This window comes from Aythya ferina, assembly GCF_964211825.1.
Source record: "Aythya ferina genome assembly, contig: HAP1_SCAFFOLD_458, whole genome shotgun sequence".
NCBI lineage: Eukaryota > Metazoa > Chordata > Aves > Anseriformes > Anatidae > Aythya > Aythya ferina.
The window spans coordinates 17,882-40,000 of NW_028181125.1; the positions used below are offsets into that span (position 1 = coordinate 17,882).

Genomic DNA, 22,119 nt, shown 5'->3' on the forward strand with positions numbered 1-22,119 from the left:
GGGGGGCCATGTTGGGTGCCCAGAGCATACCGGGAAATGAAGTTCTGGGACTCTGGACTTCCGGGAGGCCATGTTGAGTGCCCAGAGCATACCGGGAAATGAAGTTCTCGGACTCCGGACCTCCGGGAGGCCATGTGGAGTGCCCAGAGCATGCCTGGAAATGAAGTTCTCGGGAACTGGGGTTGGGGTTAGGGGCTGGGGCTGGGGCTAGGGTTAGAGTTTAGGGTGAGGGTTGGGGTTAGGGTTAGGGGTTAGGGCTAGTGAATGCTGGTTCTGTGTGTTTGCAGATGATGGTGAGCGTGTTTAAACTAATTCCAGTTGAAGAAGTTTCAGTTACTTGCTTGGCGACATTATCAGTTCAACATTAAAAGCTGCAGCAAAAGCAAAAGGGGATTTTTGCTTCTAGAAACACCACAGGTCTCTTGTCTGCTCTCTGATTTTTTTTTTTGAGATAAAACAGATTTTAAAAAACAAAGGAAAAAAAAACAGCTGCTTCTTTTGCTCTCTTCCTATTTTCTTGTGCTTTGCCCCTCCCCTTTCCCAGGTGTTTGGGTGCTGGGCGGGGCTAAATGCTATATGAGCCCCAGGCATGCTATCAGAGAGCTCATTCTGCTTGGGCTGCTCTTTGGGGTAAGTACTTTGTGTTTCCTTCAGTCAGTTGCAGGGTTTTCTAGGCAGGCTGGAGTCTATGGATTTCTAGATTTTAAGTGCTTGGAATTCACTTAGTAGAGGGATATTTAGTAGAGGCTGTTGGCTCACTGTTTTTTTGGGATGTTGGGTTTCTCTTCTGTTTTTGAGCTATATTTTAATCTCTACATGTATAAACCCACTTGTGTAACTCACCAGAGGACTAAAACCAGCTTGACTGCATGCTACATGTGGCTTGGCAGTGTAGATGCAGCATTACCAAGAGCCCGAGCAGGGTTGTATCAGAGTCTGCTCTTCCCTCTGCAAAGGGTAAGTCTGTGATTACTCCTGCCGAGGCTTGTGTGTGTGCATGTCTTTTTGGATTTTGTGGAGCTCAGTTGTTTTTCTTTGTGTGTATGCATGTTCTTTTTTTTTTTTTTTTTTTTTTTTTTTTGAGGGTCAAATAGTGTGTGTGGTTAGAATGAGGAGGTAGGGAGCTGCTCAGGACTGGTAGGTTTGGTTTCGAGGAGTATGCGGCATCCTTCCTGTGCGATGTGACTAATTGTTGGGCTGGAACGTTCCAGCTCGTGTGTCTTAGCCATTGTAGTTTGTGTAGTGTGTGTTGTGTGGCCCGGGTGGAGTTTGCTGTGGCACTGTGAGCAAAGAATCTGAGTTAGAGCTGGTGAGCAGCTGAAGTAACAGAGCTGGGAAGAGAGAGGTATTGCAGCAGGTACGGTGTGGCTGTGAGGTGCCTCAGAGTGTGCTTTTCTCTTGTGTCTGCAGGTGCTTTGTGCAGTCGTGGACAGGGAAGGGAAATCCTCATGTCATGAAGCTCTGAGGGAAGGTGAGTGTTGTCAGCCTGGTCATCCCTTATCCAAAGCGAAGGGAAGATGCTCAGGTGTTTCCCTGTGAGGTTCTGAAGTGAGGCTGTTTGGGATAGAGGAGCAGTGTGGCAGGTGGTTGCTTGCAAGCACAGTGGTCATTTTGTCCTTTTGTGTTCCCAGGTGGCGTGGATGATGCTGGCTGCTCCTTTCAAGCTTGGACCTAATTTGCAGGTACAGAGGCAAGTGGAGTGCTGTTTTGAAAGGATAAAACTAAAGACGGGGTCCCTTTTGTTGTTGAGGGATGGGTGCTACTGCTGTCAGCTGAATGTTTATCTTCTGCCTGTGTTTTTCCTTTTGTTCAGGCTGAAACGCAGTGCGCAGGACGTCTGGACCCGAGCTGCCTCTGCAGTGACTCTGGTGCATGATAAGCAGAGGTAACTGTTATTTTTGGGGTGCGGTTGTCACTGCAGCTGTTTTCCTACATCCAATAGAGTAAAATTCCAGTTTGCCTTTTAGAGGTGCTATAAGTGGGTAAAGAACAGATAGAAGCATGTGCCATGTGGGGCAGACAAGCGGCTGAGGTACAGGAGGGGATGAGAGTATGTGATTTTTTTCTGGGGATGAAATGGAATTAATTTTGTTGGTGTATAATCTGTTCTGCTCCTAGATTTTTCTTTCAATGTGAAGAAAAGTTTGAGCTAATTCCAGTTAAGAAAGTTCCAGTTACTTGCTGGGTCGTATTGTCCTTTTAATATTAAAAGCTTCAGGAAAAGCATGGGGATTGTTGCTTCTAGAAACACCCCAGTTTCTTGTTTGCACTCTGCATGCTGTTGAGCTAAAGGAGACTAAAAAATAAATACAGGAAACACACACACAAAACAACAATAACAAAAAAAACCACCATTGGGTGATGTGTAGTGAACGCAACGATCATTTAATCCCTTTGATTTCCCAGGTGGTGTGGATGATACTGGTTGCACTGTTGGATCTTGGATATGGAGAGGAACAGGTGAGCAGAACCGTATGTTGCATCAGCAGTAGTCAGCATTGTGGAGAAGGTGGGCATCATGGCTGGTGTGCTAGTGAATACTGATACTCTGTTTTTGCAGCTGATGATGAGCCTGGCAATTGACTAAGATGACATTCAGTGCCTGTGCGTTTCTTCAGGCGGAGGGAATTTACCATCCAGCAACCTGAGAGCTAAGTTGGGCGGCACCTGGTATTTGCATATCTGGGGTGGCTAATGGGAGCTGGGAGCCAGAGCAGCGTAGAGCCAGCTGGCTGAATAGACTTGGTGCCACGGTGAGGGTGGTTCAGCCTGGGTCATTTTGAGACTTATCTGAAGGACAGGCAAGACAGTTTCCTTCTGTTCGTCTGTCTTGTGTTGCTTCTGCAATGTCTGTTCTGTGCTTCTCGGGTCTTGATATCCTTCTAGCTTTTTAGACTGGACTGACCAGACAGGCAACTTGGTAGCGGTGCTGAAGGGCCTCAGTGCTTGTTTTGTCGTCATGGCTCTGATCTGAGCACTTCTTGTCTTGCAGTTGCTGCTTGAAGTGCAGATCTGTTTCAGGTCTCGTACATCAAATTCGTTTTGAGATCACATCTGTTTCCATCCTCACTCTTGCAGAAGTCATCTGGGCCACATCAGGAGCTCTTTCTTGGGAATTGATTTCCTAAGTGTCTTCTTATGGGGTTTTCAGTCCCCATCCTTCTGGTCTCTTGTCTTGAAGGCAGGCTTTTTAGGCCTCCATCATCCCAGTTCTGGCAGTTGCTTCCAGTCACATGTCGTGACGTTTGAGTCTCTCCTAGGGTCTGGTGCAGAGCACCTGTTCTGACTTGCTGTTGCCATAGGGCTTTCCTCTGGGGGGTCACTTTTTCTTGTGCCTTGTGTTGTGTGTTTTGTTTGTAGTGTTTGTGGCGTGGCTGTGTGTGTATGTGTTTGGTCTGGAGCTGTCCTGCCTGGCAGTTAGTGATGACAGCTAACGTGGCAGTGCGTGGGTGTACTAATACATTGTCTGGACTGTGTTGGCGAAGACATCCAGTCTGCCTCTGTGCACGTACTGAAGGGCAGCAGGCACAGTCATCTCTGTGGTGTTTGGCAGATGTTGGGGGTTGGGGGGACAGTTGAGCTGCTTGCGAGCAGCTGTTCGCATAACACTTGAATGGTATCCTTGAGGAGGTCTGTTGAATCTTGAAAGCTTACAGATAATGGGGTTTTGAAATGTTTATTTTTGTTTCTATCCTGTCCCCAGTAGAGTGTAAACCTTTGGAGGAACCTGTCACAGGAAAGAGCCCCTTCTGGAACTGTTCAGCGCTCCGTAGGCAGCTCGGTGACTGGCTTGATCTACTTCTGAGGTGCTGAGGCAAGGGGGCTGCTGTTTTGAAACGATAACATTGTAAACGGGGTCCCTTTTGTTGTGGAGGTATGGGTGCAAATGCTGGCAGCTGAATGATTATCTTGTCTGTTTTCAGTTCTTAAAGCTGAAACACAGTGTACAACACGGGACTTGACGACCAGAGCTGCTTTTGTCAAGGTGAGCGATGAACAGATGTAGCAGGTACTTTAGGGGTGCAGTTGTCACTACAGTTAATTAACTACACAAAATACAGTAAAAATCCTGTTTATATTTCAGGGGTGTTGTAGCTGGCCTAAGAGAGCAGATGGAAGCATTTTCCTTGAGGGCAGGTGAGGGGATAGAGTTAAGGGAGCAGATGAGAGTAACTGTTCCAGCTGTGCTGTGTCTTTGGATGGTGCTTCAGCCTATGCTTTTCTTTTTGTTTCACATTTGTCTCACACGGGCTGAGTGGGGCCAAGCTGCACTCTGAAGAGCAGCATGAGAAGGGTGGGCTGTTTGTGAGCTGGATTGGAGCAGAACAGCCAAGTAGCACGAGGTGACTGCAAAGGGTATCCATCTTGCTTTGCAGGTGCCATGGCAGGCTCTCCACAGAAGCGGTTGAGGATTTGAGAAGAGGTTGCAGATCATCAAGGAGCGACATGTGCAGGGATGGTTTGAAAATGGTATGGTCGCTTTCTCTTCTGTTTATCAGGCGTCCCAGGCAATGTGGGCTGTGATGTTAGTCTTTAGAGTCGGAACAAAGCAGGTGCTGATGGCTGTCTTCTTTGGTAGGCAGAGAGGTGCCCAAAGCCCTGTCCTGTGTAGCCTGTGCACTCCTTGCTGAGGATGAAGCCTGCTTTCCAGCAGTTCCCAAAACTGTGTTGAAGCTGAAATGCTATGTCAGTGTTTGTGTTGGGGTTGCACCTTGGTGAGTGTAGGGATGGGTTTTAAGTGGGTGCAGCAGAGGGCCTGGCCCCAGTGTCCTGTAGTGTGTTTTGACCCATGAGTATAACCTTTTGGTTCTCAGATAGCCTACTGAAGTGATTTTTCCTGTGAGTGGAATGGATTTGATTTTTTTTTTTTTTTTGGCGTGTAATCAGTTCTGCTCCTAGATTTTCTTCCTATGTAAATAAAAGATATAAAGAAAAAGAAAAGGTACGTTGTTTTTGGGAAACCGTGGGAAGGGTTCCTTGACTACGTAAGTGCAGTAGTGCCTAGAGAGTGAGCAGGATTACCTCCTTTATCTCTAGAGAATAAGTCTGTTTGGGCCCATTTCGGCGCGGCGCCGCCCGGGCCCATTTCGGCGCGGCGCCGCCCGGGCCCATTTCGGCGCGGCGCCGCCCGGGCCCATTTCGGCGCGGCGCCGCCCGGGCCCATTTCGGCGCGGCGCCGCCCGGGCCCATTTCGGCGCGGCGCCGCCCGGGCCCATTTCGGCGCGGCGCCGCCCGGGCCCATTTCGGCGCGGCGCCGCCCGGGCCCATTTCGGCGCGGCGCCGCCCGGGCCCATTTCGGCGCGGCGCCGCCCGGGCCCATTTCGGCGCGGCGCCGCCCGGGCCCATTTCGGCGCGGCGCCGCCCGGGCCCATTTCGGCGCGGCGCCGCCCGGGCCCATTTCGGCGCGGCGCCGCCCGGGCCCATTTCGGCGCGGCGCCGCCCGGGCCCATTTCGGCGCGGCGCCGCCCGGGCCCATTTCGGCGCGGCGCCGCCCGGGCCCATTTCGGCGCGGCGCCGCCCGGGCCCATTTCGGCGCGGCGCCGCCCGGGCCCATTTCGGCGCGGCGCCGCCCGGGCCCATTTCGGCGCGGCGCCGCCCGGGCCCATTTCGGCGCGGCGCCGCCCGGGCCCATTTCGGCGCGGCGCCGCCCGGGCCCATTTCGGCGCGGCGCCGCCCGGGCCCATTTCGGCGCGGCGCCGCCCGGGCCCATTTCGGCGCGGCGCCGCCCGGGCCCATTTCGGCGCGGCGCCGCCCGGGCCCATTTCGGCGCGGCGCCGCCCGGGCCCATTTCGGCGCGGCGCCGCCCGGGCCCATTTCGGCGCGGCGCCGCCCGGGCCCATTTCGGCGCGGCGCCGCCCGGGCCCATTTCGGCGCGGCGCCGCCCGGGCCCATTTCGGCGCGGCGCCGCCCGGGCCCATTTCGGCGCGGCGCCGCCCGGGCCCATTTCGGCGCGGCGCCGCCCGGGCCCATTTCGGCGCGGCGCCGCCCGGGCCCATTTCGGCGCGGCGCCGCCCGGGCCCATTTCGGCGCGGCGCCGCCCGGGCCCATTTCGGCGCGGCGCCGCCCGGGCCCATTTCGGCGCGGCGCCGCCCGGGCCCATTTCGGCGCGGCGCCGCCCGGGCCCATTTCGGCGCGGCGCCGCCCGGGCCCATTTCGGCGCGGCGCCGCCCGGGCCCATTTCGGCGCGGCGCCGCCCGGGCCCATTTCGGCGCGGCGCCGCCCGGGCCCATTTCGGCGCGGCGCCGCCCGGGCCCATTTCGGCGCGGCGCCGCCCGGGCCCATTTCGGCGCGGCGCCGCCCGGGCCCATTTCGGCGCGGCGCCGCCCGGGCCCATTTCGGCGCGGCGCCGCCCGGGCCCATTTCGGCGCGGCGCCGCCCGGGCCCATTTCGGCGCGGCGCCGCCCGGGCCCATTTCGGCGCGGCGCCGCCCGGGCCCATTTCGGCGCGGCGCCGCCCGGGCCCATTTCGGCGCGGCGCCGCCCGGGCCCATTTCGGCGCGGCGCCGCCCGGGCCCATTTCGGCGCGGCGCCGCCCGGGCCCATTTCGGCGCGGCGCCGCCCGGGCCCATTTCGGCGCGGCGCCGCCCGGGCCCATTTCGGCGCGGCGCCGCCCGGGCCCATTTCGGCGCGGCGCCGCCCGGGCCCATTTCGGCGCGGCGCCGCCCGGGCCCATTTCGGCGCGGCGCCGCCCGGGCCCATTTCTCAGGTGGAGCTACTGAGCAGGTGAGATAAAGGAGTTGGGAACAGAGAGGTATTGCACAACTGTATGTTGCATCAGTAGTAGCGAGTGTTGTGCAGGAGGTGGGTATTAGATCTGGTGTAGAGGGATGGTTAACTGAGATAGGTCACGTAGACATAAAACAGCTGAATCTTTACGAGTTGGACAAACATCGCACACAACTTGTCTGAGCCAATCAGACACAAGGACGCAATATCCGTTGGCGGTTTGGGAAAGTACCGACTGTGTTATTTCGGTCGAAAGGATGAGGAAGAAGCTGATAAGATAAGGACGTAGGGGGACCAATCATGAGCTTAACTTTTGTAATATGTATGAGCTAATTATATGTTAAGGAATAAAAGGCGTCTGAGCTATCCAATAAATCGAAGCTTGCTGATCATATCACTCATATTGAGTGTCCCTGTCTTCCTTCTGTCGACAACAAATGGCGCCTGAACAGGGACCCCGCTGGCGGTGAACCTGCAAGCCACGGATCGACGGAATAAGGGAAGGAAACAGGTCCTGCAATGCAGCTCAGGAGGTGGAAGGGACGAAAATGCTGAGTCCTCGCACCCGGGAGCACCTATAGAGGGTCCCGCCGGCCACGCGTCGCCGAGGTCTTGCAAAGGCTGCAACAGCGCTGACGTAAACAAAGGTATGGAGAGACAAGCGACGTATGATCTGCTCAAGTGCTTTTTAGAAAAGCAGAGCACGCAGGGTATAGACTGTAAAAAGGAATTGCGGAGGGATGCGGAAAAAGGAATTGCGGAGGGACGCGGGAAATTGAAGTAATCGCGGTGCGATGCGGGACATCCGAGATCGAGTTGCTACAGTAGACCAGAGGCATCAGTGGACAACGGCAGCTGACCCTCACTGTGTGGTGAGTCGGCACAGAGCAGAGGGGTGGACATCAGGACCCTGCAGACTGTCAGATGTAACCATGGAAGCAGCGGCGGCTGTGCTGCTTCTCTCTGGCATTCATTTTATAAGAGGTTTATCTTGCAATGCAAAAAAGACTATTCGTCCCAAGATCGGTGTTATAACTATGTTTCTGGATAAGATTCCGTGGGGTTGCCACATTCTATGGATTAGTAATGACGACTTAGCTCTATTGCGGGGCAGGAGTGCAGAGATACAGATTACACTGCCAAATGACCACCGGCAGACTTGAGGAGACACTGCTCGGCTGCGGGGATCGGCTGCAGCGTGGACGCCCCTAGGTGCACCCTGAGCGTTTTTGCTCGGAGGGGACTCCACTCTCAGCTGCTCACCACAGGAGCAAAGATCTCCTGAAGCTGCAGACAAACAGTATGTTTTCAGCTGTTGGAGGAATACTAACTGAAGTGTTAATAATTGTATGTGTTATTCTTAAATGTCCAGGTATTTTGTGTTGAAAGTATTTGTGTAAGGGTAAGGTTTTAAAACAAAGTGTTGCAAGTCACTTCACGAGGAACACAATGAGAGACAATACTTATTTGTTGGGTTATGATTCTAAATTATATTGGCCGCACGTATTGTTTGCTTATCATTCTAAATTATATTCTCGTGGTATGATTGAGGTTGTGGTATGATTGAGATTGAGATGTGCCAGAGGCCTCTGGGTGTGCAATTGTGCTGTGTGTGTGCGAGTGTGCTATGTACTGTGTTAGTGAGAGCGTGCTTATTGCCATAGTGCAGGTTGCCATAGTGCAGGCTGAAATCATAGGAAATTAGTGCCGGCAAAAAAATCATAGGAAAATGAAGGACGACGTAGCCCTAGATTCATTACAGTGCTTTTTAGAAAAATGGGGAGTCGATTGTAAGCAACTAGCAGGACTAGTTGCGATCGGTCGAGCAAAATCATATTTCACAAGTATGGAGTCAAGGACTGGGGGCTTTGGGAGCTGAAGCAAAATCTAATAACAATCCGATGTGGAATAATGACACTGCAAAGGCTCTGCCACCTGGCATGTTTTTGATTTGTGGGGATCGTGCATGGCAAGGAATACCTGCCAACGCGTTTGGGGGTCCATGTTATCTAGGGCGACTCACATTGTTCGCCCCGGACTTATACAGTCTCCGGAACCAGAGCTTGTCGCAGAGATCCAAACGAGCTCTTAAGACTTTAGGTTCTGACTGTGGTGATGGTGTAGAATTATGGGGCGCTGCTGAGAGAATATTTGCTTCATTAGTTCCAGCAGTGGGAACTGCACATGCTTTGGCTAGCATTAATAAGCTTGCTTGTTGGGCTGTTAAGCAATCAAATGTAACAACTGAAATTATTACTGAAATGGCACAAGATATGGATAGTCTTAGGCATGTTGTGTTACAAAATAGGGCTGCAATTGATTTTTTGCTTTTAGCGCAAGGATATGGATGTGAAGATTTTGAAGGAATGTGTTGTTTCAATCTTTCAGATCATGGTCAATTGATTCATGACCAGTTGAAATGGTTGATGCAGCACACAAAGAAAATTACAGTACAACCTAGTTGGCTTGACAATTGGTTGCAGTCCATCTTTGGCGGTCTGTCTAACTGGTTAGTGAGTCTAATCAATAAGGGATTTCGCTTTCTGCTTATAGTTATATTGATAAAAATAGCTGCGCGAATAATTTTTGGTTGCTTAACTAAGAAGCTTGAACAAGTCACAGAAAAGGTATTAGTAGTCCAAAATAAAAACGGGGGAATTGTAGAGGGATGGTTAACTGAGATAGGTCACGTAGACATAAAACAGCTGAATCTTTACGAGTTGGACAAACATCGCACACAACTTGTCTGAGCCAATCAGACACAAGGACGCAATATCCGTTGGCGGTTTGGGAAAGTACCGACTGTGTTATTTCGGTCGAAAGGATGAGGAAGAAGCTGATAAGATAAGGACGTAGGGGGACCAATCATGAGCTTAACTTTTGTAATATGTATGAGCTAATTATATGTTAAGGAATAAAAGGCGTCTGAGCTATCCAATAAATCGAAGCTTGCTGATCATATCACTCATATTGAGTGTCCCTGTCTTCCTTCCGTCAACAACACTCTGGCATGCTAGTGATTGCTGGTTCTCTGTTTTTGCAAGTGATAATGAACGTGTTTGACGTAATTCCATTTGAAAAAGTTCCAGTTACTTGACTGGTCGTGTTGTCCTTTTAATATTAAAAGCTGCAGCAAAAGCATGGGGATTGTTGCTTCTAGAAACACCCCAGGTCTCTTGTCTGTTCTCTGCATGATGTTCAGGTAAAGCAGATTTAAAAAAAAAAAAAACACAAATAAACAAACAAAACAAACAAAAAAAAAACAGCTACTGCTCCTCCTGCTCTGCTCCTACTTCCTTGTGCTTTGTCCCTCCCCTTTTCCAGGTGATAGGGTTTGGATATTGGGCGGGGCCAAATGGTATATGAGCCCCAGGCATGACATCAGAGAGCTCCTTCTGCCTGGGCTGCTCTTTGGGGTAAGTGTTTTGTTTTCCTTCAGTCAGTTGCAGGGTTCTCTAGGCAGGCTGGAGTCTATGGATTTCCGGATTTCTAAGTGCTTGGAATTCACTTAACAGAGGAATATTTAGTAGAGGTTGCTGGCTCTTTTTTTTTTTTTTTTTTGATGGTGGGATGCTCTTCTTTTTTTGAGCTAAATTTTAATCTCTAGATGTATAAACCTACTTGTGTAATTTTCCAGAGGACTAAAAGCAGCTTCATTTCATGCTACATGTGGCTTGGCAGTTTAGATGCAGCATTACCAAGAGCCTGAGCAGGGTTGTATCAGAGTCTGCTCTTTCCTCTGCAAAGGGTAAGTCTGTGATTACCTCTGCAGGGGCTGCTGTGCGTGCACGTCTTTTTGGCATTTATGGATCTCAGATAGTGTTTTTTTTTGTGTGTGTGTATATTCTAAGCTTTTATTTTTTGAGGGGCAAATAGTGTGTGTGCTGAGCGTGGATGGCAGGAGGAGGTGGGGAGCTGCTCAGGACTGGTAGGTTTGGTTTCTCAGAGTGTGCGGCAGCCTTCCTATGCGACGCGACTGATTATTGGGTGGGAATGTTCCAGTTTGTGTGTCTTAGCCATTGTAGCTTGTGTAGTGTGTGTTGTGTGGCCCAGGCAGAGTTTGTTGTGGCACTGTGAGCGAAGAATCTGAGTTAGAGCTGGTGAGCAGCTGAAGTACAGGAGCTGGGAAGAGAGAGGTATTGCAGCAGGTATGCTGTAGCTCTGAAGTACCTCAGAGTGTGCGTTTCTCTTGTGTCTGCAGGTGCTTTGTGCAGTCGTGGACAGGGAAGGGAAATCCTCATGTCACGAAGCACTGAGGGAAGGTGAGTGTTGTCAGCCTGGTCATCCCTTATCCGAAGCGAAGGGAAGACGCTCAGGTGTTTCCCTGTGAGGGTCCGAGGTGAGGCTGTGTGGGATAGAGGAGCAGTGTGGCAGGTGGTTGCTTGCAAGCACAGTGGTCATTGTGTCCTTTTGTGTTCCCAGGTGGCGTGGGTGATGCTGGCCGCTCCTTTCAAGCTTGGACCTAATTTGCAGGTACAGATGCAAGTGGCCTGCTGTTTTGAAAGGATAAAACTAAAGATGGGGTCCCTTTTGTTGTTGAGGGATGGGTGCTACTGCTGTCAGCTGAATGTTTATCTTCTGCCTGTGTTTTTCCTTTTGTTCAGGCTGAAACGCAGTGCGCAGTGCAGGACGTCTTGACCCGAGCTGCCTCTGCAGTGACTCTGGTGCGTGATGAGCAGAGGTAACTGTTGTTTTTGGGGCGCGGTTGTCACTGCAGTTATTTTCCTACAGCCAATAGAGTAAAATTCCAGTTTGTCTTTTAGAGGTGCTATAAGTGGGTAAAGAGAATAGATGGAAGCGTGTGCCACGTGGGGTAGGCAAGCGGCTGAGGTACAGGAGGGGATGAGAGTATGTGATTTTTTTTTTTTCTGGGGATGAAATGGAATTAATTTTGTTGGTGTATAATGTGTTCTGCTCCTAGATTTTTCTTTCAATGTGAAGAAAAGTTTGAGCTAATTCCAGGTAAGAAAGTTCCAGTTACTTGCTGGGTCGTATTGTCCTTTTAATATTCAAAGCTGCAGCAAAAGCATGGGGATTGTTGCTTCTAGAAACACCCCAGTTTTCTTGTTTGCACTCTGCATGCTGTTGAGCTAAAGCAGACCAAAAAAAAAAAAATAAATAAAGGAAACACACACACACACACAAAAAACCAACAATAACAAAAAAAAACCACCATTGGGTGACGTGTTGTGAACGCAACGATCATTTAATCCCTTTGTTTTCCCAGGTGGTGTGGATGACACTGGTTGCACTGTTGGAGCTTGGACTCGGAGAGGAACACGTGAGCACAATCGTATGTTGCATCAGTAGTGGTCAGCATTGTGGAGAAGGTGAGCAATGGGGCTGGCGTCCTAGTGAATGCTGGTACTCTGTTTTTGCAGCTGATGATGAGCCTGGCAATTGACTAAGATGACATTCAGTGCCTGTGCGTTTCTTGAAGCGGAGGGACTTTACCATGCAGCAACCTGAGAGCTAAGCTGGGGGGCACCTGGTATTTGCATATCTGGGGTGGCTAATGGGAGCTGGGAGTCAGAGCAGCGTGGAGCCAGCTGGCTGACTAGACTTGGTTCCACGGTGAGGGTGGTTCAGGCTGGGTCACGTTCAGGCTGCTTGTGGCTGGGTCACCAGGCTAATAGAAGCAGCGGGATTATTTTGTAGCGTGAGTGCGTGCGCCAGGCAGGACAGTTTCCTTCTGTTCGTCTGTCTTGTGTTGCTTCTGTGATGTCTGTTCTGTGCTTCTCGGGTCTTGATATCCTCCTAGCTTTTGACACTGGACTGACCAGACAGGGGACTTGGTAGTGGTGCTGAAGGGCCTCAATGCATGTTTTGTCATCATGACTCTGATCAGAGCACTTCTTGTGTTGCAGTCACTGCTTAAAGAGCAGGTCTGTTTCAGGTCTTGTGCATCATATTCGGTTTGAGATCGCGTCTGTTTCCATCCTCACTCTTGCAGAAGTCATCTGGGCCGCATCAGGAGCTCTTGTTGGGAATTGATTTCCTAAGCGTCGTCTTATGGGGTTTTCAGTCCCCATCCTTCTGGTCTCTTGTCTTGAAGGCAGGCTTTTTAGGCCTCCATCATCCCAGTTCTGGCAGTTGCTTCCAGTCGCGTGTCGTGACATTTGAGTCTCCTCTAGGGTCTGGTGCAGAGCACCTGTTCTGACTTGCTGTTGCCATAGGGCTTCCCTCCGGGGGTCACTTTTTCTTGCGCCTTGTGTTGTGTGTTTTGTTTGTAGTGTTTGTGGCGTGGCTGTGTGTGTATGTGTTTGGTCTGGAGCTGTCCTGCCTGGCAGTTAGTGATGACAGCTAACGTGGTAGTGCATGGGTGTGCTAATACATTGTCGGGAGTGTTTTGGCAAAGGCATCCGGTCTACCTCTGGGCACGTACTGAAGGGCAGCTGGCAAAGTCATCTCTGTGGTGTTTGGCAGATGTGTGTGGGGGGGGAGAGTATATCTGCTTGTGAGCAGCTGCTCGCATAGTGCTTGAATGGTGTGCTTGAGGAGGTCTGTTGAATATTGAAAGGTTACAGATATGGGGTTTTGAAATGTTTATTCTTATTTCTTTCCTGTCCCCAGTAGAGTGTAAACCTTTGGAACCTGTCACAGGAACGACCTCCTTCTGGAACTGTTCAGCACTCCGTAGGCAGCTCGGTGACAGGCTTGATCTACTTCTGAGGTGCTGAGGTAATGGGGCTGCTGTTTTGAAACGATAATTTGTAAATGGGGTCCCTGCTGTTGTTGAGGCATGGGTTCTAATGCTGGCTGCTGAATGATTATATTGTGACTGTTTTCATTTGTTAAAGCTGCAACACAGTGTACAACGTGGGACTTGAGCATAGCTGCTTTCGGCAAGGTGAGCGATGAACAGATGTAGCAGGCACTTTAGGGGTGCAGTTGTCACTGCAGTTAGTTAACTACACAAAATACAGTAAAAATCCTGTTTATATTTCAGAGGTGTGTTGTAGCTGGCTTAAGAGAGCAGATGGAAGCATCTGCCTCTAGGGCAGGTGAGGGGGCAGAGGTAAGGGAGCAGATGAGAGTAACTGTCCTAGCTGTGCTGTGGCTTTGGATGCTGCTTAGGCCTATGCTTTTCTTTTTGTTTCACAGGTGTGTCGCACAGGCTCAGAGGGGCTAAGCTGCACTCTGAAGAGCAGCATGGGAAGGGCGGGCTGTTTGTGAGCTGGATTGGAGCAGAACTGCCAAGTAGCACGAGGTGACTGCGAAGGGTATCCATCTTGCTTTGCAGGTGCCATGGCAGGCTCTCCACAGAAGCGGTTGAGGATTTGAGAAGAGGTTGCAGATCATCGAGGAGCGACACGTGCAGGGACGGCTTGAAAACAGTATGGCTGCTTTCTCTTCTGTTTATCAGGTGTCCCAGGCAATGTGGGCTGTGATGTTAGTCTTTAGAATCGGAACAAAGCAGGTGCTGATGGCGGTCTTCTTTGGTAGGCAAAGAGGTGCCCAAAGCCCTGTCCTGTGTAGCCTGAGCACACCTTGCTGAGGATGAGGTGTCCTTTCTACCAGTTCCCAAAACTGTGTTGAAGCTGAAATGCTGCGTTTGTGTTTGTGTTGGGGTTGCACCTTGGTGAGTGTAGGGATGGATTTTAAGTGGGTGCAGCGGAGGGCCTGGACCCAGTGTCCTGTAATGTGTTTTAACACATCAGCATAGCCTTTTGGTTCTCAGCTTACTGAAGTAAGTGATTTTTCCTGTGAGTGGAATGGAATTGAATTCTTTTTTGGCATGTAATCAGTTCTGCTCCTAGACTTTTCTTTCTATGTAAATAAAAGCTTGAGCTAATTCCAGATGAAAAAAAAAAAATCAGCTATTTGCTTGGTCATTTTGTCCTTTTAATATTCAAAGCTGTAGCAAAAGCATGGGGATTGTTGTGGAGGAATGGTTAAGTGAGGTAGGACACGTGGATGTTGAGCAGTTAGGAGGTCATGGGCTAGGGAGGTACCGTACTCAACTCATATGAGCCTGGGCACGTGCGCAGCCGGTTGAGAACCAATCAGGCCCAAGGACACGATGCCCTTGTGTGGTTGGGAAAGTCTCTAAGGCGGGACAGTAGCTAAAAGAGGGAGGAACTAACTGACAAGATAGGAAAGTGTTAGCCAATCCTGAGCTTAGTTTTTGCAATATGTATGAGTTGATTATGTTCGAACTAGATAAAAGGCGACTGAGCTATCCATTAAAGTTGAAGTTCACTGTTCACTCATATTGAGTGTCTGTCTTCCTTCCGTCGACAACAAATAGCGCCCGAACAGGGACCGATCTGAACGGGATTTGGATACTGCTGGCGGTGATCCTGGGCCACGGTTGGACGGAATAAGGGAGGAACCGGTCCTGCAATGCAGCCCAGGAGGTGGAAGGGACAAGAATCCCCTCACCCGTGTCAGGAAGGTGAAAGGGACGTGGAGTCCCCGCACCCGGGAGAGGATCCCGCCGGTCACGCGTCGCCGAGGTCTGAAAGGTGAAAGGGACGAAAACTTGGAGTCCCCGCACCCGCAGCTCGGAAGGTGGAAGGGAGTCCCCGCACCCGGGATGAGCCTATAAAGGGTCCCGCCGGAGAAGCGCCGCCGAGGTCTTTGCAAAGGCTGCAACCGACGTATATAAAGGTATGGAGAGACATCGGCGTATGCTTTGCTCGAATGCTTTTTAGAAAAGCGGAGCACTTCAGATATAGACTGCAAAAAGGATTTACCAGGATTATTAGCATATGGAGTAATGCAGGGTTGTTTTATCAATCCTGATACAGTTTTTGAACAAACAGAGTGGCGTAAATTTGGGGACAAATTGTTTGAAGTTATTAATGAAAATAAGGCTGCTAAAAAATTATTGAAGCCTTGGAGAGCAGTCACTAACGCCTTAGTTATGCATCAGGCTGAGCAGAGAGTCGCTACTGCCGCTACAGAGCGACTGGGATTGCCGGGAAGTGTTGGAGCTGGGGATTGCCCACTGCTGCCTTCAGTGAGAACGATAACGCTGCCTCAGGGGGCTATGGGGCAGTGGGAGCCTCCCCCGCCCTCAGTCACCGCCACGAGCAGTGCTGCGCTCGGAGTTCCGCGGAATCGAACGGCAGCTGACCCTCACCATGTGGCGAGTCGGCACAGAGCAGAGGGACGGACATCAGGACCCTGCAGCCTGTCTGATGTAACCATGGAAGCAGCGGCGGCTGTGCTGCTTCTCTCTGGCATTCTTTTTATAAGAGGTTTACCTTGCAATGAAAAAGGGATACTAACTGGAGTGTTATTAATTGTATGTGTTATTTTTAAATGTCCAGGTATTTTGTGTTGAAAGTATTTGTGTAAGGGTAAGGTTTTAAAACAAAGTGTTGCAAGTCACTTCATGAGGAACACAATGAGAGGCAATACTTGTTTGTTTGCTTATCATTCTAAATTATATTCGTGTGGTATGATTGAGGTTGTGGTATGATTGAGAGTGAGATGTGCCAGAGGCCTCTGGGTGTGTGAGTGTGCTGTGTACTGTGTTAGTGAGAGCGCATTTATTGCCATAGTGCAGGCTGAAATCATAGGAAATTAGTACTGGTCGAGCAAAATCATGTTTCACAAGTATGGAGTCATTGTGCGAAGTAGCCACTTGGAGAAACTTAAGGGAACGTACTGTTTAAAACTTTTTGATCGTAATGAGTCAATTCACAAATCCATTACTTTCTTGAAAGAGCACGTGAGAAAGAGTCAATATGGTATCAATCCTTTCAATCAATGGTTCACTGATATAATTGAAACAATGCATAGATGGTTACTGGGATTAATCAAAGAGGGATTAAGGATTTTGTTCACTGTGGTGTCAATCATCATTGCATGTAGTATTGTGATAAATGTGGTTAAAGAGTTACTTGCAAAAATGTTATAAAATGTTATAGAGATTTTGAAGTGGTGCCAGAAACAGGTACCCAGTGGATCACTGCAAAGTGGACTGAAGCAGCTTTAGAATCTGCACACGCCGAAGACGACCAGGAAGAGGTTCCTGATAATCATTCTGACAATGACGTGGGCTGTGACACCTCGACGACTATCAAGAACAGCCTTTGATCACCATCAAGTGATTAGGTTTAAGTGTGTTACTACTAAGTTGTGTTACTTACTATTAATTGTGTTACCGTTAAGTGCTTACAGTAATTGTAGTGTTATTAGGGTTAAGTTGTGTTATGTTATGTACCCTTTCAGAACATGCTTGTTTGGGGTCCTGATAGGGGATCCAAAGGAACTGAGTGAAATGTTAGCACCATACTCTGCCCGTATTACTCTGCTTAATGGATCTTTTTCTGACTGTAGGAACTGCACACGCTTTGGCTAGCATAAATAAGCTTGCTTGTTGGGCTGTTAAACAGTCAAATGTAACCACCCAAGTTCTTTCTGAAATGTCGCAAGACACGGAAAGCCTAAGGCACGCTGTGCTGCAAAATAGGGCCCCTATTGATTTCTTGTTCTTGGCTCAGGGACATGGGTGTGAAGATGTAGAAGGAATGTGTTGCTTTAATCTTTCCGACCATGGTCAGTCAATTCACGACCAGTTGAAATGGTTAAGGGATCATACACAAAAAATTGTAGTACAAGATAGTTGGTTTGAAGGTTGGCTTAAATCTGTTTTGGGGAACATGGGTGGACGGGTTTTGTTAGTTAAAGAGGGACTTTGCTTTCTACTTATAATTATATTGATTATAATTGCTGCATATGTAACCTTTAACTGCCTAACTAAGAAACTAGAGCAACTCACAGAGAAGGTATTTGTATCACAAAATAAAAATGGGGGAATTGTGGAGGAATGGTTAAGTGAGGTAGGACACGTGGATGTTGAGCAGTTAGGAGGTCATGGGCTAGGGGAGGTACCGTACTCAACTCATATGAGCCTGGGCACGTGCGCAGCCGGTTGAGAACCAATCAGGCCCAAGGACACGATGCCCTTGTGTGGTTGGGAAAGTCCCTAAGGCGGGACGGTAGGTAAAAGAGGGAGGAACTAACTGACAAGATAGGAAAGTGTTAGTCAATCCTGAGCTTAGTTTTTGCAATATGTATGAGTTGATTATGTTCGAACTAGATAAAAGGCGACTGAGCTATCCATTAAAGTTGAAGTTCACTGTTCACTCATATTGAGCGTCTGTGTCTTCCTTCCGTCGACAACAGATTGTAGCTTCTAGAAACACCCCAGTTCTCATGTCTGCACTCTGCATGCTGTTGAGCTAAGCCATATAAATAAGGTAATAAAACCACAGCTGCTGTTCCTGTTCTTTCTGCTTTTTTTGTGCTTTCCCCCTGCACTTTCCCATGTGATTGGCTTCAGGTTCCAGGTGGGACCTAATAGTAACTGAGTTGCAGGTGTGCCATGAGAGAGCTTCTTCTGCCTGGGCTGCTCTTTGGGGTAAGTGCTTTGTTTTTCCTTCAGTCAGTTGCAGGGTTCTTTAGGTGGGTCAGAGTGTATGGACTGATGCATTTTCAAGTAGAAACCGGTACGCATATCTTTTTGAGGTGGCAACTGGTAGGATCTGTCATAGTAAAGCAATCTAAGTAGTAGGTGCCTGTATTGCATGCAGCTCTTCCTCAGGTGAGTAGTTATTACAGCAGTTTTACGGATAGTATGGCGATGTTATTTTGTGTGTTTGCTTTGTGTTTCTGGGTCCCTTATGATTTTTGCAGAATTACAGGGCTTTTTGTGAGTCTTTGCCTTTATGTCAAATCTTATCAAAGTCACAACCTTGGTGGCAAAGTGATGGAGCAGGGTTTAGGAGAAATGTATCATTGAAGAGCCCTGTGTGAGCATGTATCTGAAAATGGCAGCATTGGGCATATAAGCAGTGGTCTTTCTCAGGGTTAGGGGCGGTTTGTTATATTTCTGGAGCTTTTGCCTGTGTGTTTGCTGTCTGTCGAGTCGTTAGACCATAAAGCCTTCTAGGCTTTATGTGCATGGAATTCACATATTTGAGGTATGTTTATGAGGGGTTGCCAGGTACGTTGTTTTTGGGAAACCGTGGGGTACGGTTTCTTGACCGCGTAAGTGCAGTACTGCCAAGAGACTGAGCAGGGTCACCTTCTTCATCACTGAAGAATAAGTCTGTTCGGGCACATTTCAGCGCAGCGCTGCCCGGGCACATTTCTCAGTTGGAGCTACTGAGCAGGTGAGTTAAAGGAACCAGGAACAGAGAGGTATTGCACAATGATATGTTGCATTAGTAGTAGTGAGCGTTGTGCAGGAGGTGGGTATTAGCTCTGGCATGCTAGTGAATGCTGGTTCTCTGTTTTTGCAAGTGATGATGAACCTGTTTGACGTAATTCCATTTGAAAAAGTTCCAGTTACTTGACTGGTTGTGTTGTCCTTTTAATATTAAAAGCTGCAGCAAAAGCATGGGGATTGTTGCTTCTAGAAACACCCCAGGTCTCTTGTCCTCTGCATGTTGTTCAGGTAAAGCAGATTTAAAAAAAAAAAAAAAAAAAGAAAATGAAAATCTGCTGCTCCTGCTCTGCTCCTACTTTCTTGTGCTTTGTCCCTCCCCTTTACAATGTGATTGGGTTTGGGTGCTGGGCAGGGCCAAATGGTATATGAGCCCCAGGCATGACATCAGAGAGCTCCTTCTGCCTGGGCTGCTCTTTGGGGTAAGTGTTTTGTTTTCCTTCAGTCAGTTGCAGGGTTCTCTAGGCAGGCTGGAGTCTATGGATTTCTGGATTTCTAAGTCCTTGGAATTCACTTAACAGAGGGATATTTAGTAGAGGTTGCTGGCTCACTGTTCTTTGCGATGGTGGGATACGCTTCTGTTTTTTGAGCTATATTTTAATCTCTAGATGTACAAGCCTACTTGTGTAATTTTCCAGGGAACTAAAACCAGCTTCATTTCATGCTACATGTGGCTTGGCAGTTTAGATGCAGCGTTACCAAGAGCCTGAGCAGGGTTGTATCAGAGTCTGCTCTTTCCTCTGCAAAGGGTAAGTCTGTGATTACCTCTGCAGGGGCTGCTGTGCGTGCACGTCTTTTTGGCATTTATGGATCTCAGATGTTTTTTTTTTTTTTTTTTTTTTGTGTGTGTATGTTCTAAGGTTTTGTTTTTTTGAGGGGCAAATAGTGTGTGTGCTGAGCGTGGTTGGCAGGAGGAGGTGGGGAGCTGCTCAGGACTGGTAGGTTTGGTTTCTCAGAGTGTGCGGCAGCCTTCGGGTGCGATGCGACTGATTGTTGAGTCTCTCCTTGGGTCTGCTGCAGAGCACCTGTTCTGACTTGCTGTTGCCATAGGGCTTCCCTCTGGGGGGTCACTTTTTCTTGTGCCTTGTGTTGTGTGTTTTGTTTTAGTGTTTGTGGCGTGCCTGTGTGTGTATGTGTTTGGTCTGGAGCTGTCCTGCCTGGCAGTTAGCAATGACAGCTAACGTGGCAGTGCATGGGTGTACTAATACATTGTCCGGACTGTTTTGGCAAAGACATCCAGTCTGCCTCTGGGCATGTGCTGAAGGGCAGCTGTCACAGTATATCTGTTTGCGCACAACTGCTTGTTTACCTCTATTCATTTAATAAATTGTAAAATTTAATTGCAATCCAATTTGGGACCCAGTCATGTATGACAACTGGGGGCTTGTCCGGGAGGGCTTTGGTTCCTGAATTCTTACTTTATCTAGGAGAGGCGCCCCACCATTTGGTGGCTGCTGTTCGAGTCAGGTCGGGACTAATGGCATCTTGAACCTGAATAAAGGTAAGCAAAGGTTTTGATTTTTTTTTCAGTTCCCTTGCTGGCTGCAGCACTATATTTTGCCCGTAATTCTGCGTGTGAAGATCTGAATGAAGACAATGGAGTCATAAGCGTTTAAAGCGTATACTGTTCTGTTGGGTGGGTTTCGGTTGCCTGTGTGTGTAAGAGTGTGACTGAGACGGAATTCAGTTCCGAAGCGATTGTGGAGGTCTTCTAACCACGGTTCCAATCTCCCACGAGGGACTTGGCCAGTGAAGGAACGAAGGGATTCCTATAGGATTTGTGGGTGGGTGATAGATCTTAAATCCTCTGTAAGACACTCTTATTAAGGTAACCAAGGGCTGTGGGAATTGGCACAGTAACATTCCTAGATGGGTCAGACAAAATCGAAGACCAGGGACCAGAAGAAAGGGAGCAAATTACCAGACATACCACCAGAAAGTCCATTAGGAATAACGGTTAGAAATTGGAATGAGAGGGGCCCCAGAAAAGGAAAAAGTAAATAAAAACCGGTCCAGTATTGTGTGATAGAATGGCCAAAGGAGCCTTTAACACCACATATCTTTCAGCCTGCTTTTGGATCCTTTGAAGACTGTATTTGTCAGGCCTTAAATACACATGTTAATTCGAGGGAACCTTTTTGCTGGGAAGAAAGTGATTATGCAGGATTATGGATCAGGAGGACTTCATGTCCTTTTCCAGCCTCAATATTTACACTAAAAGCAGATAAGAAATTTGAAGAAGAACAAGAACAGGAAAAAGGAAAAGATAATAAACGGGAGCCGTTGGATAACCTACCATCTCCATATCCTAACAATCCACCTCCGGTGGCTGTGGTATCTCCAGCAGTACCACCATTGCCCCAGCTTTCAACACCATCAGCATGAGAATGAGACCGACCACCGGCTGCATGCATGAGAAGTAGTACTGCCATATCTGAGAGAGCTCCTCTATATCCCTTAAGGGAGGTAACTGGTGTATAACTGGGTTGGAGTTTTAACAGGGCTTTAATGGTTTCAGGGTTAGCGTGTTAGTGTTTTAGAGGTTTTTTTTTTTTGTTGGTGGTGTTTTTTTTTTTTTTTATTGGGATGGAGTGTTGCTATGTTTTTTAGGGTTAGGGTCCTAGGGTTTTATTTTTGGTCAGTTACTTAGGGTTAGTGTGTTAAGATCCTTTTTTTTTTTTTTTTTTTTTTTCAGGTTAGGTTCTCCAGGGTTAGGGTTTTGAGCATCCTAGTTTTTTGGGTTATGGTGTTGAGCATCCTAATGTTTTGTGTTAGGGCTTTGGGTTTTAAGCATCCTAATTTTTGGGTTAGAGTTTTGTGTGTCTTCATGTTTTCAGTTTGTGCTTAGAGCGTCCTAAAGTTTTGGGTTTTGGTTTGTGTTTTGAGCGTCCTAATGTTTAGAGTTACGGTTTTGAGCATCCTACTGTTTTGGGGTGGCTTTGGGTTTTGTGCATCTTAATTTTGGGGTTAAGGCTTCAAGCGTTCTAATTTTGTTGTTTAGGGCTTTGAGAATCCTAATGTTTTGGGTTTGGGTTTTGAGTGTCTTAAGTGTTTGGGTTAGGGCTTTTAGGCATAGTACATCAGGGGTTTAGTGTGGTAAATAGTTTGGGTTAGGCCTGTAGGGGTTTCAAAGTTTTTTAGTGTTACGGGTTGAGGCTTTTTTGAAAGGCCGGTAAGTGCTTGGGTTACAGTGAGTGCCGGTAAATGTAT

General features: G+C 48.8%; 1 protein-coding gene and 1 long non-coding RNA gene across 7 annotated transcripts; both read left to right on the forward strand.

The window, feature by feature from the left end:
* Window positions 1-822: 822 nt before the first annotated feature.
* Window positions 823-15,597, forward strand: LOC311429250 (uncharacterized protein). 5 transcript variants are annotated; one of them, XM_084540352.1, is made up of 13 exons: window positions 6,661-6,722; window positions 9,853-9,927; window positions 10,050-10,473; window positions 10,927-10,987; window positions 11,148-11,198; window positions 11,330-11,406; window positions 11,647-11,687; window positions 11,953-12,018; window positions 12,107-12,150; window positions 13,299-13,406; window positions 13,526-13,575; window positions 13,969-14,062; window positions 14,977-15,597. In XM_084540352.1, the coding sequence occupies exons 5-9, from the start codon at window positions 11,160-11,162 to the stop codon at window positions 12,127-12,129; spliced, it is 246 nt and encodes an 81-aa protein (XP_084396478.1). In that variant the 5' UTR covers window positions 6,661-6,722; window positions 9,853-9,927; window positions 10,050-10,473; window positions 10,927-10,987; window positions 11,148-11,159; the 3' UTR covers window positions 12,130-12,150; window positions 13,299-13,406; window positions 13,526-13,575; window positions 13,969-14,062; window positions 14,977-15,597. The 5 variants fall into 5 exon arrangements, 3 of the variants coding, with proteins under 3 accessions (XP_084396476.1, XP_084396477.1, XP_084396478.1); XM_084540350.1 differs by lacking the exons at window positions 6,661-6,722; window positions 9,853-9,927; window positions 10,050-10,473; ... (3 more) ...; window positions 11,647-11,687; window positions 11,953-12,018 and adding exons at window positions 823-957; window positions 1,411-1,471; window positions 2,407-2,460 and having other exon boundaries at window positions 12,081-12,150; XM_084540351.1 differs by lacking the exons at window positions 6,661-6,722; window positions 9,853-9,927; window positions 10,050-10,473; ... (3 more) ...; window positions 11,647-11,687; window positions 11,953-12,018 and adding exons at window positions 823-957; window positions 1,411-1,471; window positions 2,407-2,460 and having other exon boundaries at window positions 12,081-12,150; window positions 13,302-13,406.
* A 3,964-nt stretch (window positions 15,598-19,561) lies between these two features.
* LOC311429252 lies at window positions 19,562-21,159 on the forward strand. 2 transcript variants are annotated; one of them, XR_014688203.1, is made up of 3 exons: window positions 19,562-19,658; window positions 20,337-20,410; window positions 20,977-21,159. It is a non-coding gene; the product is annotated as an uncharacterized lncRNA (long non-coding RNA). The 2 variants fall into 2 exon arrangements; XR_014688204.1 differs by lacking the exon at window positions 19,562-19,658 and having other exon boundaries at window positions 20,177-20,410.
* Window positions 21,160-22,119: the final 960 nt, after the last annotated feature.

Coding starts and splice junctions, on each gene's coding strand:
- LOC311429250 (XM_084540350.1), top strand. CDS start 877: ATGTGGCTTGGCAGTGTAGATGCAGCATTACCAAGAGCCCGAGCAGGG. Junction 1,472..2,406: donor TCATGAAGCTCTGAGGGAAG/GTGAGTGTTGTC, acceptor TTGATTTCCCAG/GTGGTGTGGATGATACTGGT. Junction 2,461..12,080: donor TTGGATATGGAGAGGAACAG/GTGAGCAGAACC, acceptor CTGGCGTCCTAG/TGAATGCTGGTACTCTGTTT.